Here is a 17,417-nt window from a genome sequence, read left to right on the forward strand (position 1 = left end):
TTACCTAAGAAACATTTTGAAATACAGGGAGATGTCCGAAAGTGAAAAAATTTTAGCCCGGAACTCACAATAGGGGAAAAGTGAAATTGATTTTTTTTTTGGAATCTTGTTCACGTGAAACTCACGAAAGGGCTGATTGAAAATTAAAATAAAATGCATGACTTTGTCGCACGAACTTGCTGTTGGAGTAGTTTAGTTTTTTGAAACTTTTTGTATACAAATTTGGTAAATGTATAATATGAAAAAAATAAAAAAAAAAAAACAAAGAACTTTTCTCTTCAAGGGATAGACCTTCCTTATACACATAGACAGACTTACGGACTTTCTCTATCATAGTAATGTCATATATGATTGTTAATTTAATTAATTTAATTAGTTAATTTTTTGTATGAATGCAGCATAATTTGATATTATAGTCCCTGTTTTGCTGATAAAAATTAGCACGCAAAGTTTTTTAATTATTATTAATGCAGAATTTCTATTTAAACTTCAAAAGTCTTTTTTGTTAACAAGGTTCTTTCGTTAAGATCACTTAAATTTTCAGTAACCGTAAACATGCTTCACTATAAAATTACACATACACCACAGTGACCCTTTAAGTTAAACCACAGAAAATAAATAAATAAACATTAATCCTTAACTAAACAACAACAACAATATTGTCAAAACTAAATAATTATTCATTTGAAAGTATGTACAATGTACATACATAAATGTAATGATTCTTATGTTATTTTATAGTTTTTTCCGAAACTCTATGGTCGATGGACATCAATTAATTATAAATAGTAGAAAAAAATTTTGTGGTTTTTTTTAATGCTTAATTTCCCGGTACAATCCGCGAGTCTAATAGAATCCTCATATAAAATAACCTTTAAAAAAAATCGAAGGAAACCCGAGAAAGAAAGGAGGTCAAATAAAAATCAAAAAAAGTAGGGAAATTGTTTTTCAACATTTCCAAAAGAATGGCGGCTATCCAACTACATGTCCCCGATGAGTACCACCCTAATGTATAAATGTAAGTACGAACTAGTAAGCTCATAATTTGAAACTCCGAGTCCTTTGAATGACGGAAATTTTTCAGCTATCATCTTTTATTTTAGCTTGAGACGAGGAAAAAATATTTTTTTTTTTTGACGAGATAACGTCTTATAAATCGATTAACGTTGGCTGTATGCATAAAAAGCCGTGACTCATGCTCACGTTCCACCTGAACCTGTTAGAAGTGTGGTATGATTTAGATTTCAATTTCATGTTGAAAGTTAAGTCATATGACGCCAAATCCAACTTAAGACAGCTATGTGCATATCAATTTATTTTTTCCATCAGAGGTCTATGGTTCGAATTCCAAGACTTTTATATTTTTTTGCTAACAAATAATTTGAAACCATTTTTTTGATAACCTGTTTTTCTTATGACGTTATCAGTTTAAATTATCGTCCGTAAACCACTTTACAGATAATCAAAGTTACGTGCTGGCACCCCAGCAGGGCTGCCAGAAATCATGTTTTCCCATGATTTTCATGTTTTTTGAATTAAAATCATGTTTTAATGTTTTCGTGTACAAAATCATGTTTTTTTTAATTCAAGGAAAAACGTTTGAAGGCTTAACTACATTACATACACCACTTTTTGAAAAAGTACAAAAGTGAAAATATTTTTTTTCTGGCTAGTGCAATTTTTTTGTGAAAAATATACAATTTTTTTTTTTTAAACCAAAAAATAAGATTTCTGCATCATTTGTTTTAATTTTCCAGCCCGAAAAACTATACAAAAATGCGTTTGGAAATTTTCACTTTTGTACTTTTGCGCTTTAAGAGCCAATGTAGTTCAGGCTTAACAATCATTTTGTAAGCCATAACTCCATACCTGAAGTCCGTTTATATGAAATTAACCTTAAAGGCATAACGAGCACTTTCAGCAAAAAGTGAACATTTTCAAATTCATTTTGTGAGAGTTTTCCGACCGAAAAATGAAAAACAATTATGCCGAAAACTTATTTTTTGGTTCCAAACACAATTTTTGTAGTTTTTTTTTTACAGAATCACTGCGCTAGGAAGAAACAAAATTTTTTTACTTATGTAAATTTCCCACTTTTTACAAAAAGTGCTCGTTGTAGTTATGCCTTAATGAGTACAAATTATGGACTTATTTATGTTTTATTCCTGCCATCTTTGTGATTTAGATACTTTATTAATACTATTTTATAAAATGAATTCAAAATTATTTGTTTAGTTCCTCGCTCATTTCGATTAGCATGATTTTTTATAAATCATGTTTTTTGAACTCAAATAATTTTTTTTATCATGTTTTTTTAAATTTCGAAATGGCGGCACTGCACCCCAGTTACAGTTAATTAGTGAGAGGCGGTGCCGTGCCTTTAAGCAATTCGAACCATAAGACCCATAAGAGCAGTAGAACTAGCAGTAAATTTGACGAACTAACAAATCCGAGATTTTTGTTTTAAATAAAAATTATCTTTTTTGATTCCGTTTTTTTGCTCTTAAGTGTATATCCGGCCACCATACAAAAATTTCTCAGAGTTGCCACAAAGTTGCTGTCTTTGTCTCACATTGACATATCGTCCCGTTTCTGCTTGAACCTCGTAAGTACATTTTTTTAAAAGATTTAATTTTCTGTTTAACATTGCTCTAAGACTTACAGAAATAATAGATACAAAGGTTTAAGTGTAGAAACAACTCAATCAATATGTCTTAAACATAACATGATTTCCCTTTGTTCAATTCATATTTTTAACTTTGAGAAAAATGTATATTTATTTTAAGAACTGAACAAAATTTGCTGTGTAGATACGTGGTTCAGGCAGAAACGGGACGATATGTATATAAAGAATAATTAAAGCGAATTAAAATAAAAAAAATCACAAGACCAGGGCAGTATAATTGTAACCTGTGAAAAAGAACTTTCACCGTTATTTCGTAGTGCTTTTGCTAAATACTTCTGGATCAATCAATTAAAAGCCCAAGAATCAATTAATTTGCATGTTTATTTTTTTTAATTTCAAATGTGCAAGTACCTACAAACCGTCTCATCAACTCATAATTCTTTACAAAACTCCACCATTCTTATTGCTACCACACAATTTTTGTCTAAAAACTCCTCCCCGACTATTACCATTATTATTATTAGCCTTTTTCACATCAAACATATTCTTCGTTCTATTTATTGGAAATCTCATTTTATTTTTAAGCCAAGTTGTAAAAGCCCTTTCATTGTCTTGCATCTTTTGTACCTCAGCTTCAGTGGCCTTTAAGCTCTTTTCCACAACCACTTTGTGTTTACTTTGCAAAGACTGCTCACGTTTTTCCAATTGATCACGACTTAAACCATACTCAGACATGTACCCTGTATATTTCGGTAACTTAGCACAATCCGAATTCCTGTACTCACAACAAGTCTTATAGTTGAGTTTCAAATTAGTAATCTCCGGGGAACGACACTTATTTCTTCTTGCTGAATTCTTACGACGAAATGAGAAATTCCTTTTGAAAGAATGAGTTTTGGTCAATGAAGGACTTTCTGGTTCATCATCACAACATGTTTTTTGAGTATCTTGTGGAAGATATGATGCCACAATGATGGAAAGATTATCATCTCCTTCGTGCTCTTCAGGGACTTCTTCATCAGTATCTGCTTCTTCTTTTGATACATTAACATCCTTTTGGGGAACTTCTGAAGAAGGGATATCCTTTTTGTTTGCATTCATCTCTTTTGTATCTTCTTCTAATTTTCTCCCAGTTTCCATATCCATTACTACGATTTCTTCACTTATCTCATCAGCTTCTTCCTCAGATTCCGCCATTTTGATTTCGATAGCTTCAATTTTCTTCTGAACTTCTAGTGCTAACATTTCAGCACATTCTTCCATTGTTGCAATAGTTCTTGGACTAGTGTCATCATTGACAACAATCTCATCGTCTTCATTTAGAGTAACCATATTAAGGGAACCGTCTTCGTTCTCACCCGATTCTTCGTCTTCTCCAGAAATTGGCTCATATTCTTCCAGATTCGGATGGAATTTAACCTTTCTTCGCTGTTCATCTGGTGTATCAGTGGAGTCTCCTCCGTCATCGAAGAGCTCCTTGTTGGCTTCTTTGATTTTATCCACAATGTTATATTCGTTAACTGGTTTAAGGACTAAAAAATAGGTATATTTTTTTTTTTAATTTAAGAGCTTATTGGGGAAAGGACAAACTTACAGTACACTTCACAGTCCTCATCTGTATCGCAATCGTGTTCGAACATTTTTGTAGCGTTTATATTTTTTTATTTAACGATTTGTGGTAGAAAAAAAAAATATCCTTAGCTATTTTTAGATTTAAGTTTCATCAGGACTAGGTACTATACCCTCACTATGGCTCTGACAAAAATGCCATAGAACCTATTTACTATGCCACATTGCACGACCATGAAATCAACAAAATATACAAAAACAAATTCCAAAGTTTTGATGAAGTTTTTTTCTTTTTTTCCCGATACATCTACTAGCTAAGTTTTGGATGCATCGACTAGAAGTTTAACAGCTTGAAGCTTCTTCGATACAACATCATGAAAAGGCATTTGGATATACTACGCACCTAGAAGGTTACTAAGTGGATTAAGTATAAAAGTTGGATCGATTAATAGGTCGGTTGGCTAGGTGACTGACGAAAATGTTCCCCTATTTAAAAGGGTTCAGTGTATTTTGAAGAATTTAGACTCTTTTAATTCGAACATGTATAAAGACTAGTCGACGAAGTCGAATAGATGACTTGGATCTGTTTTGAATTAGGGGGGTTTTGAAAGGCTTTAAGTTAAAGAAATATATTTGACTTATTGTCATCGAAGAAAGTATAACACGATAAGTTTGATGTAAAAAGGTGGCACCTATTTACTCTTGTGGTTAATTGGAATAACATTCTTGAACAAATTGATACCAAAGTCAAACATGCTATTGTAATAAAAAATTGGTTGTTATTCGATGGATTAATCGCAGAAACAAAAAAGAATTCAATTGCTTACAAATCGATAGGATTTGCCTAATAAAAAAGGGTTTTATATCCTGTCATTCTTTCTTGGAGGTAAAAGCTATCTTCTAGGTCATTTATTGTTTGTTGACATGCATTTTAGGCTATTACATTGAATAGGGGTATTCAAAAGGTGATGGTACGGATTTATAAACAAGAGACATATAATGTAGGTACAAAATGCCGGTTTCAAGGTCATTAGTATATTATAGGGGTTGATGGTTGAACTTTTATTTTGCAGGTTATTAGCCAAATGTATTTTGACTACATAATCTAGATCACATGTCGAAACGAAAAGCTTCAAATTAGTGTAAAACTTAATATTCTTCAGGGCATTAGTATTGTGTCTAGGGATTTCCCCGTGTTTCTAATTTTCTATCAGAAAAGTTCAACGTCAGTAATCGATTTTGAAAAAAAAAAAAAATAAAATTAAACTGCCTCTTCATTTTGTCTGCCTAGGAAACTTCTAAAAAAATACATTTATAGTCCGGTCAAATTAGACTAAAATAAGGGGTTGAGGTTACATTAATTCCCAGCAAGCTGAAAATTGGTAGGATTGTTGAAAACACCATCATAAATTAAATCTAAAAAGTCCTCATCGATCCGAGGTCTGGAAAAAAATTTACGAGGGGTCAAAGGTCACAAAAACTGATTTTCAGCAAAACGGTAAGTCTTAGCAAAAAATTTTCAATGCAAGAATTGTAGACCAGGTCATTATATATAAAAAGTGTCATGACACTTTTTTTCCTGAGACCCACCGTTTCTTAGGTATAACGATTCAAAAAGTTGAAGTTGAGTTGTAATCCTCATAATCAGGCCCATTCTGAAAAAAACTCCCAACTGAAAAGATCTTGAAATTTCTTTATGTTTTTTTGCTTTAATTTCGTTCTTCAATGGTTAAGAATATGGGAAAGCAAAAAAAAAATGGAAATTTTTACCATTTGCCCGATTGGGGCCCTTCTTCCGAAACAAATTTCCCAGGGAATTTTTGTTTAGAATAGGTCTGAACATATACAGGGTGTCCGATAGAGAATGGACAACCCTAAGACGGCTGATAGCCACTCTTATGACTGTTCTAAAAACAGATAGAAAAAAGTCCTATCACAACCAGGTCATAAAATATTGGCTTTTTTTCTTTCAGTGTATTTTAAATAGTATCATTTTATGTTTTCGTTCACTACAACCACGAATGAATGAATTTTATTTATTTTTTTTTTTATAATTTTCTACAATAATTGGATGAGTACATAAACGCTTTAAAAACTGCAAAGCTATTGCACATTTTCGTAAAAAAAATTTTGAAATCTGTTTTTTGATGCAAAATGTGAAAAAAGTATTTTATGAAAAATTTTGAACACCTGTGGTATAAAATAAATCTATGGAAACCTAAGTGGCCAACTTTCTTAAAAATCTTTTTAAAAATATACCTAAGAAACGGTGGGTTTCAGGAAAAAAAGTGTCATGACACTTTTTATATATAATGACCTGGTCTACAATTCTTGAATTGAAAATTTTTTTGTTAAGACTTACCGTTTTGCTGAAAATCGTGAAAAACCAGTTTTTGTGACCTTTGACCCCCCGTAAATTTTTTTCCAGACCTCGGATCGATGAGGACTTTTTAGATTTAATTTATGGTGGTGTTTTCAACAATCCTACCAATTTTCAGCTTGCTGGGAATTAATGTAACCTCGGATGTCTAAATTGACCGGACTATTAGTGAGTTCGTTTAAGTTTTGATTTCAATCGAAGAAGTGTTTTAATTTAATGTAGACCGAGATGCCATAATCCTGATGGATTTAGGAAATCAACATCAGCACTATTGTGAGCTTCACGAAGAAAATTTACTACCTACCTGAGATTGTTTGTTGGCCCCGAATTTTAAGCAATTTAGAATCCTGAATCAATGCCTCATTTACCTATGTGTTAACTCAAAATCGTCAATGAAGATGGGCATAAGAAAATTACTCTCCTATACTATTAAATAGTAAAATGCATTTATTTCTAACTTTGAAAATAAAAAAAAAATAATAATGCATTTGGAAAGCTTGTGCACTAATTTCATAATATCCTTTCTTTTAAAATGGCGGAAAAAGCTCATAGGAAATCGTGGTCGACAACTTCAAGTTAAGCTTTTTTAAGCATCCCCTACAACATATCCAAAATTTAGCTTTCTCTGTCATTTTGCATTTCCAAATATATAAAATGACTGGACTAACACCCTTTTTGTTAGCAGCGCAGTATTGTTAGTTCAGCCGTGTTAAATTTACATTTTCCTATTGTACCTGGTTTTCTTGTTCACCTCTAAAATTACGTTAAAAGAATTGCCACCTTTTTCGCTTTCAGCTGAAAAATTTTTCAAAATATGGGGAATTTTAGAAACATAAGCAAGTTGAATTTAAATTTTTCAGGCACAATATTGTTCATATCGAACTTACAAAAACTGATTATGAATTTTTCGATGTATTGGTGGCGCGGCGGCTTCTGGAAAATGGCACTTGAAAAACAGTAGACTTTATTTATATTTTCTGAGCCAAATAATACAGAAATTAAAGCAATAAACCGTCGTAATAATTAATTTTGCAAAGGATTTTTTTTTTAATTTCCCAAATAAAGTTAAATTGGGACTGCTTCCTTTATTGTCCTTTATTGTCCTTTATTGTCCAAAAATGAAATTTTGAGGGTGCAAGTCCGATTTAACATTTTGTGGGAAATTAAAAAAAAATTTATTTCACGAGTGTTTTAAAATGTTATACAAGGTATTCAAAAATTTTCAATTCGTCCCGTTTCTGCTTGAACCTCGTAAGTACATTTTTTTAAAAGATTTTTTTTTTTCTGTTTAAAATTGCTCTAAAACTTACAGATAGAATAGAAACAAAGGTTTAAGTGTAGAAATAACTTAATCAATATGTCTTAAACATAAATTAATTTCCCTTTGTTCAATTCTTATTTTTAATTTTGAGAAAAATGTATATTTATTTTAAGAACTGAACAAAATTTGCTGTGTAGATACGTGGTTCAGGCAGAAACGGGACGAATTGTAATACTTTAGCACAAAATCTTCCGTATCACCAGAAAATAAACCATTGTTAGACAATTGAAAATTGTCTGCTTAATTCACAAACGCATCACTGCTTTTGCATCACAACTTTTTGTATGGAAAGAAAACATTACCTTATGCCCGTCGTACACTTAGCGCTCAACGCATTCAACGCAAATTTAAAACCTTACATTCTAATTGATGGTGCTTTCAATTACATTCAAACAAAGAGTTTTAGACAGTTGGAGATCGCTTCTAAACGAATTAATTAAAAAGTATACGTATAGTGGCGTGGTTTTTTATAATTATTTTTTTAAATTCGCGTTGAGTGCGTTAAACGCTAAGTGTACGACGGGCATTACCTTCAAAGCATCACGTTTGCACCAGAAATATTTTTGGTGCAAATTTTTGATGCGTTAATGAATTCAGTTGTCAGTTAAATGGCAGCTACATATTGTAAGAGCACTAAATCAGAAAATATTGCAAGATCTTCCAATCGCCTGTACTTTGCTTTAGACACACACGTGGACAACCACAACAGACAGTCATTCGTCAATATCTAGGTATCCACATCAACAACGCTCAAGAAAAGTGTTGACTGTTAAACAAAGCTCTCATAAAAAGAGCGGCCACTAGAGGTTACCAAAAACCTCTATTGAACTGTCTCCTGAAATTAAAATCATCTTTGTTGCATAAATGTTTTGAGCATTTTATTAGATGTTTCATTTAAGAATTATTATTTTGCAATTGCGAAATGTGCTTGCGAAAATATTTTTCTTTATTTTACTTGATTGCATTTTATTATGTTTATTATTTTTTTTTTAATTATGTGTTTTTTTTTTTAAATTTTACACTTAGCCTTAAGATTCTACAAGACACAAATTAAAGTGCATAACAGGTAATTATTTGCAAAATATTGATGTTTTTGCTGATGTTAATTTTTGTTTTTACTAATTAAAAAGCTTAAATTTGGCACTTGAACATTTAGTTTTTTTTTGTTTATTTTTATTTCTTTTTTTATAATTTTTTACATTTATACTTATAACAATGATTGATTTTCCAAAATTAGTTTTCAAATGTTCCATAAAAAAAAACTGCCGAAACAGTTTGAGCATGTTCAAAGATAAATGAAAATTAAAATGAAAAAAAAAACTATTAAATAAATAAAACACTTCGGTAAAAGACATGAAAGAAGAGTTTTAATATTTCTTTTTTTTTTTTTAATATTTTTTTTTTTCATTTTGTAATAAAAAAATATTCGTATAAAAATTCGTCTTTTTTCTTTATAATATTTTTACTAATTGAACAAATAAATTTTTGGTATAAAAATCTTTTCTTATCATTTTTATTTAATTTTTTTCTGATGATTTCTTTTTTTGTTCATATTGTTTATGTGAAAATCGTGACTTTTTGTGATTTAACAAGTTTTAATTATTGATTTTAATTATTTTTTTTTTTTTTGTTGAGTGTAAAGTGTTAAAATTGTTTAATACCGTGTTTTGTCATTTAACTTTTTTGTGGAATTACGTGCTGAAAATATGGTGTTAATGTTTAGCTTTTTTTATATAATCTTTATTTTTTAAACAAAATACTTACTCTCAGATAAAAGGAAAAATGTTGACATTCTGAAAAAAAAAATTGTATACAAAAGAAAGGAATATATAGATACACAAACAAGAAAATTGGTCTTTTAAAATGTACCACAAAGTAGGGACGGCTTGTTATTGACTTGCTCATGGAGGTAAGTAGTAAAATGTTAACAGTGTCTGCTTTTACTTTGAATGCTTTCTTGATAAGTTATATAAAATGTTTTGGGTCATTATAAAATCAAAATAAGTTAATAGAGGTATCTTATTACTCCCAATTAGGTAAATAAGCCAGTCTCGACAACTATGGGGTTATACCCGGGTCTCAAACTATAAACTTAAAAAGAAGTAATCATCATTTTTTGCAAAGTGCTGTGTTACATAAGAAACAAAAATTTTCACAGGTATCTTGAATTTCAACGGTTCGATTTCTATACCATAGAGGAAGGAATACCTAGAGACGCGACTTCGGTTGGTTTTTCTCTTCCACCCTACAAGCTGCAATGAGAGGAAAAACTCCACAGTGCTTATATGTGGTAGTTTTCCCGTGCATTTTAAATGGCACCAACACATTCAACTGTGGAGTTGAGCTCAAAACAATTAAAAACAATTTAAGTGCTCAGTAGGAAATAAATTCATAAAAAAATAATATAATAAATTCAAAACATGAACCTTTTTTTTTTATTTCTGTACATATTTATTGAAAGGTGGGTGTCTGGAGTGAGCTATTTGAGCTATTCAAGTTCATGTACAAACCAAAATCATGTTTAAATGCAAAATTTGTGAGGACATCTACTGGTGAAAGGAAGGTATTAAACGAATTGTACTTTTCACACGTATTCACAGATAGGAAAACAAGAGAAAAATAAGAGAGATTATCTGAAATTAAATTTGCGGGTGTTTAAGGTAAGGGGGGTACGAGTCGGCTCTCTAGGTATTCCTTCCTCTATGTTCTATACTTTGAATGGTTTCTTAGAACACATAAACAGAACATTTCCACGAGACAAATTTTGTGTACCGCTTTTGAACAATTAATCCTTAATGTCTTGACACAAAACTTAACTTCGTGAAGTATAAATGAATTGATAGGTTTTGTCAAATTAAAAAGTAGCATGCAAGAGGACATAGAGGAAGGAATACCTAGAGACGCGACTTCGGTTGGTTTTTCTCTTCCACCCTACAAGCTGCAATGAGAGGAAAAACTCCACAGTGCTTAAATGTGGTAGTTTTCCCGTGCATTTTAAATGGCACCAACACATTCAACTGTGGAGTTGAGCTCAAAACAATTAAAAACAATTTAAGTGCTCAGTAGGAAATAAATTCATAAAAAAATAATATAATAAATTCAAAACACGAACCTTTTTTTTTTATTTCTGTACATATTTATTGAAAGGTGGGTGTCTGGAGTGAGCTATTTGAGCTATTCAAGTTCATGTACAAACCAAAATCATGTTTAAATTCAAAATTTGTGAGGACATCTACTGGTGAAAGGAAGGTATTAAACGAATTGTACTTTTCACACGTATTCACAGATAGGAAAACAAGAGAAAAATAAGAGAGATTATCTGAAATTAAATTTGCGGGTGTTTTAGGTAAGGGGGGTACGAGTCGGCTCTCTAGGTATTCCTTCCTCTATGCAAGAGGATGAGAGGTGCAGTAAAAATATTGGCTTTTTATGATCACGGTTTTTACGGTCCTCATTGCTTTTTGAAAGTGACCTCTATCATTGGAATGGTTCCGATGAATGTAATATTTTTATTTTGTGTAGTCTAGGCATAAGTCTCTGTCTGTGTCAGGGAAGGAGCATTTCCGGACGAATCACATAGCTGAAAGCTTTTCTGGCAGATTTTCCAAGCCATTTTTGGCCAATTTTAAGATTATAGCTCTAAAACGTAGATTATAAAAGCCTCAACGGCTTCATTATATGGCATCAGTCGTTGTCCACGAATTTAATCTTTTATGCTTAAGCTTAAGAAAAAGCTTTTTAGTGCGATCGGAACTGCTAGTCGGATGACCCATCAATTCCATTTCGTGAGTTGTCAAATAATCTTTGGGTTTGACTTTCAAGAGATTTCTTGAATTTGTTTGCCTGCTTAGACATGCTTTAGTTTCGCAATATTTCTTGACTTTACAATTATGTTTCGAACAGAATCCACGAAGTCTTAGCTCTTGTTCGAGTGAATTCCGTACTAGCTAAATCACTAATATCGAGGTACTCGTTCGCAGAAAATTTGTCCAGATTTGTTCGCTTATACTTTAACCACCGCACAGGTTCAAACGCAAAATTCGTTCGTGCGGTGTCATGAATTCTTCACCCAACCTTCTAGAAGATGGTCGATTAAGATCAATTGGTTTCATTATTTGGTAAAGCGATATAAAAATGTATATGAGAGAAAAAGGTTACGTATACGCCGCAGTGATCATTTGGCTTTAAACTTTACAAGCTTTTAAAAAAATATTATAACTCTGATAAAAAGTAGCACCTCTTGTAATCTGTTGACTATATATTGACTTTAGAAATGGTATACGTACGCATACGTACAATGCAATGTACAGATCATGGTAGGTAATTTGAATTATTTTACATGGGCTTTCAGAATAGACTTGTATTTTATTTTCATTCCAGAATCCAATTGTGGTATAGCTGCTGGAAAAATGCTATCTAAAAGTATTGTTGGAAAAGAACCCAAAAATATGAAGAGGATTTTAAAAAAGAATAATGGAGCCAAGCAAAAAACCAAAAAAGGAAAAAACACAAGAAAATTAAAACAAAAAAACATATTTCTTTATGTTAGATTTTACTTAATTCAATTTAATTAATTTATTTTACAACCATTTACTAACTGTTTTTTTATTTTTGTTCGCTTTCATAATATTTCATGCAATATCTCAAATTTTTTATTTTTAAATTAAAACAAAAATAAAATTGAAATCATGTATAATTTTTATTTAACAAACGATTTTGTCTTTGTTATTTTGTTGATTTTTTCATTCTCTCTGTTTTTTTAAATTACATTTTGTATTATATATTTTTTTTTTTATTATTTCTATAAGTTACATACATTTATATATAAAATAATTTACACACTAAAAAGTACAATTTAGTTTCTATATAAACTCTTACAATTAGATATTTATCTTATGTTCATAAATAAAGAGTTTTTTTTTTTTTATTAATTTTTTTCTTCATTTCTTTTCTTATCAGTTTCAACTTAAGTCTTTTCAAGTTAAGTTATCAGGTTTACGAAAATTATAATAACAATAATTTTCACAATCACTTATTCATTCCTAAATACATATACAATAATATAATTATATAAATAAAAAAAGTCTTTAATTTTGGGATTAATAAAAAAATAATAATGCACTAATTACATTGAAAAAAAAAAAACACCGACGGAACATTTTGAGTGTAAAATAAAAAAAAATATTCGATTTGTTTTTAATAAAATCTTCATTCACTGTTCAGACAATAGTTTGAATTGTTTTTCTTTTTTTAGTTTCGAGAACGTTTTCAAAATTAGAAAAAAAAAAAAACATGAACATTTTCGTTTTGTGATGATGGGTCCAGCATCATCTAGCTGCGAAGTTTCGAAACATCATTTTATGTAAATAACGGTAGGTGGTAGAAGTCAAACCCTCGATAGCCTTTTGCCGCTAACCAAATGTATACTACGTGGTATGCTCCCGGTATAAAGCATATTAGACCCGCTACAAAAAAGACTACACCTTGGGAGGTTTTTGTTGGATCAAGTACGGCAAAAATTCCCATCACAAAGAGACCAGTTCCGACGATAAGCAGAGTGACGGCTGCTAAAACTGTTCGCCAATTTTCACGAACTTTCGGATGTCGCCAGCAATATGTGTTTGTTTCATCTGTTGGGAGATTGCCGTATTCTTGAATTAGAGAGTCACTGTCTCGGGATGTCGTATCGTCGGCATATTTGTAATTTCTGAAAGAAAATAAAATGGAAAAAAAAAGTTATAAAAGTTTTGGGTGAAGGCAAATTTTCTTCAGAATTCTTCAGAATTCTTCAGAATATAAGCGAAAATAGTTAAGAAAATGAAAATCTGATAAAAAGGTAATTTTTTTATTTTCAATTTTCTTGGATATTATAAGGCATAGAAGCATATGGTTTTCAGTATTTGATAAGAAATTGATTGATGCAGTTTATTTCATTGATTAATTTCATATTTAAATTTATAGTCTTGGTTAAAATAGTATTTAATGTGTTTTTTTGTTTACTTTTTTTCCCAAATTTTGACTTTGAAGTTGATTATTTCGAGAACAATTAATTGCAATAACTTGATTTCAAAATTAGAATCAAGTGTACAATTCTAGCTTTTGAAAAAGGTATTATTCATAACTGTAAGTGTTGCCGTTGTTTTTTAATATTTTTTTTTGTATTTACCGTGCTATTTTAGAAAATTGCCCCTCCCGACTAAACGGGGGGAGATGGACCCACCTCCCATAGTAAAAAAAAAATTATTGTATTAAACTCCTCTACAAAATACCGTTATCAATTCTTGTCGCCTAAGAACTTTTGATTTTTATTCCAAATTTTCCCGATTAGAAATACAAAAATATGAATAAATTTTGAAAAGGAGCAGCTAGGATTTCAATTCCAACGGATTTTGCACGTATAATCATCAACAAATACAACCCAAATTGCAGTTTTTGTCGACATTTTTGTGCAACCTATTGATGCTTCCTGCCCACCGTGTCTGTCCGTCTTCAAGTACCTCGAGCTACAGCCAAAACTACTGGGGCGATTTTATTCAAACTTGGTAGTAAACAGTTTTGGGTGACTCCCTAGAGGACAAATTAAAATTTTTTTAGGACCCAAACTAACGGTACCTGTTATAGAAGGGTTTGTTTAATTTATGAATTTCTGTAAACGACAAGGCAGATTTCAACCAAATTTTTTTTAAAAACACATTTTTGAATTTTTAAAAAAATATTTCAATTTTTTTTTGAACAATCGATTTTTTGAAAAAGGGTTGATATACATAATAATACAGTAAAATAAGGAGACAAAAGGGGTAAATCTCGGAATGAATGTTAGTAGAAATTTTTTTTGCTCAATATCTTCCTTTTGCCATTCTATAACATATCTCAAAAGTCTAGAAAAATCTCATGTCCGCTTGTCGCGATTTCAAGGTCAAATCGCGAAATGGAGATTGTCAATATTAGCAAAAATAGGCTATGGTATTATATACACATATGATACATGATTTCAAGGTATTTTTTAATGCTGATTCCAAAAAATCCAAAATCAAGACAATCTGACGTCTCTGCAAACAGTTATACCTGTTTTTCATCTGTCAACTCATATTATTATAACAGTTGCAAACTTACTGCCGAAAAACCCTTAAAAGTTATGGTAGATGAACGAAATTTTGCATTAAGATTTTAGAATCCATCATTATTAAAAATCAAAACAATCCATTACAAAATATATATATACCTACGAAATAATGGTATTTTTTGATGGATGGGCAAATTTTAGGATATGCACTAAAGAAGATTCTTGTTCATCTTAGGAATAAGTGCTAATAGGCTAATTTTTTCATTTTAATCTTTGTTTGGATATTCTTTAACTACCCTCAAAAATCTAAAAAAATCTCATGTCCGCAAGTCCTAATTTTCTTGGTTTGAAAATAAGGTGCAGATTTTAAAAAATTGAAAAACTACACTTCAGATATTTGTGTCAGATCAACATGAATAAGGTGCATTACTTTTCAGGGATGGTCAGGTTGACTTGTTTGTGAGTTTTGTTAGAATAAGTGTTAAAAAATACTTTTAAATCATGTCGCTTATGTTGGTATACATATACAAATTTAAACTATTCTTATTAATTTTTTAAAATCTGCACCTTATTTTCAAACCAAGAAAATTAGGACTTGCGGACATGAGATTTTTTTAGATTTTTGAGGGTAGTTAAAGAATATCCAAACAAAGATTAAAATGAAAAAATTAGCCTATTAGCACTTATTCCTAAGATGAACAAGAATCTTCTTTAGTGCATATCCTAAAATTTGCCCATCCATCAAAAAATACCATTATTTCGTAGGTATATATATATTTTGTAATGGATTGTTTTGATTTTTAATAATGATGGATTCTAAAATCTTAATGCAAAATTTGGTTCATCTACCATAACTTTTAAGGGTTTTTCGGCAGTAAGTTTGCAACTGTTATAATAATATGAGTTGACAGATGAAAAACAGGTATAACTGTTTGCAGAGACGTCAGATTGTCTTGATTTTGGATTTTTTGGAATCAGCATTAAAAAATACCTTGAAATCATGTATCATATGTGTATATAATACCATAGCCTATTTTTGCTAATATTGAAAATCTCCATTTCGCGATTTGACCTTGAAATCGCGACAAGCGGACATGAGATTTTTCTAGACTTTTGAGATATGTTATAGAATGGCAAAAGGAAGATATTGAGCAAAAAAAATTTCTACTAACATTCATTCCGAGGTTAAACCCTTATTTGACTGGATTATAAATGTTTTATAATATTTTTTAAAAATGCCATACCAACTTTTTTTTTTAAATGTTAGAAAATTTGTGTATATAAAAAATTATTTTTTTTTAAACGGCTCTAACGATTTTCGATTTTTTTTCAAAAAATTCTTTTCTTTATGTAAGATCATTTAAAATGGTGTTTAAAAACCAGATTTTATTATTTTTTTCATTACTTATGTTATGATTTATGAAATTACTTAAAAATAACAAATTTTAAATTTTCCCTAATTTTGTTCAGTAAAAAGCCTTAACATTTGAGTCACTTTTACCATAAGAGCAAGTACGTGTGACCCCAGTAGTGCATTTTATTTGTTAAGCTTCAGATTCGAATTCCACGTTATTCAACTTGTTTTCAAAATAAAGTTAAATTTCTGATTTGTAAATTTAGATTTAAAAAAGTTCTAAACCATTTCTGTTAATGCTCTTCTTTTAGTTCTAAAAAAAGCTAATTGTTAAGTTGTTAAATAAAATTAATGTTTTTTTTTCCTTTCTTTTCAATTCAGAGTTTTAACCTTGACTTAAACTGAAATCATTTTGAACTCACGCCACTCATCTGTCAGATTTTTCTTTCTTTATGAAATAGCTTCTTTTTTTTTTAATTCAATTACTCATAATATTATTCCGTCGAGGTTGATGTTCTTTATAGCTTAAGAGTTAAATGATGATTGAACTTTGAACAGACAAATATTTGATTGTTGTCTGGCATGTACATCAACTTATTCATACAAAAAAAAAAAAACTATAATCGCCCCGGCCGCATGATATGGTGAAACTTTTTACCAAACAAAGGAATAAAAGACTGATTTTGATGATTAAAGTTGGAAAGAATGATGTCATATTTAGGTACTAAATAGGCAGAGAATAATGTTTATTTTATTCTTACCATCGTCAGAAGCTAATTATATAGAAAAAATATGAAATAATTAGCAAGTAATAGCTAAACAAACATGACCAATAATAATAACACTAAGAAGATTTCTAGTTCTAGTCAACCAATCTAAAAATAATCTAATATAGTCATTGTCTTTAAGTCTCGATAAGAATAAAAACCAACAAAAATATATAATTATTTAATTTTCCCTGGATAAGCCATTAAACGTTACCGTTTTCACTTCTATTGCCATCATTGAGATAACACACTCGGGTCCACTTAATTAGATACATTTTCATTTTCTCACCTACTCTAATTGGTTAGATAAAATCAAATAAATTGATAAGTTTTTGAG

At 30.3% G+C, this 17,417-nt stretch overlaps 2 protein-coding genes across 2 annotated transcripts in view; both read right to left on the reverse strand.

The window, feature by feature from the left end:
- Nucleotides 1-2,910: 2,910 nt before the first annotated feature.
- Nucleotides 2,911-4,547, reverse strand: LOC129908123 (uncharacterized). The gene is made up of 2 exons (XM_055984438.1): nucleotides 4,221-4,547; nucleotides 2,911-4,158 (listed from the first exon to the last, which is right to left on the reverse strand). The coding sequence occupies exons 1-2, from the start codon at nucleotides 4,264-4,266 to the stop codon at nucleotides 3,068-3,070; spliced, it is 1,137 nt and encodes a 378-aa protein (XP_055840413.1). The 5' UTR covers nucleotides 4,267-4,547; the 3' UTR covers nucleotides 2,911-3,067.
- An 8,269-nt stretch (nucleotides 4,548-12,816) lies between these two features.
- LOC129908132 (uncharacterized) overlaps nucleotides 12,817-17,417 on the reverse strand; it is a 30,628-nt gene continuing 26,027 nt past the window's right edge. The window contains exon 2 of the mRNA XM_055984452.1: nucleotides 12,817-13,603. Within this exon, the coding sequence (XP_055840427.1) occupies nucleotides 13,255-13,603 (349 nt within the window). The 3' untranslated portion in view covers nucleotides 12,817-13,254. The remainder of the gene's footprint in view (nucleotides 13,604-17,417) is intronic.

Source organism: Episyrphus balteatus, chromosome 2 (assembly GCF_945859705.1).
Source record: "Episyrphus balteatus chromosome 2, idEpiBalt1.1, whole genome shotgun sequence".
Taxonomy (NCBI): domain Eukaryota; kingdom Metazoa; phylum Arthropoda; class Insecta; order Diptera; family Syrphidae; genus Episyrphus; species Episyrphus balteatus.

What these genes read in the sequence shown, in the direction of transcription:
- LOC129908123 (XM_055984438.1), bottom strand. Translation starts at nt 4,266, where the DNA reads ATGTTCGAACACGATTGCGATACAGATGAGGACTGTGAAGTGTACT. An exon ending in TGAGGACTGTGAAGTGTACT is followed by an intron (nt 4,159 to 4,220) that starts GTAAGTTTGTCC and finishes CCTATTTTTTAG; the next exon opens with TCCTTAAACCAGTTAACGAA.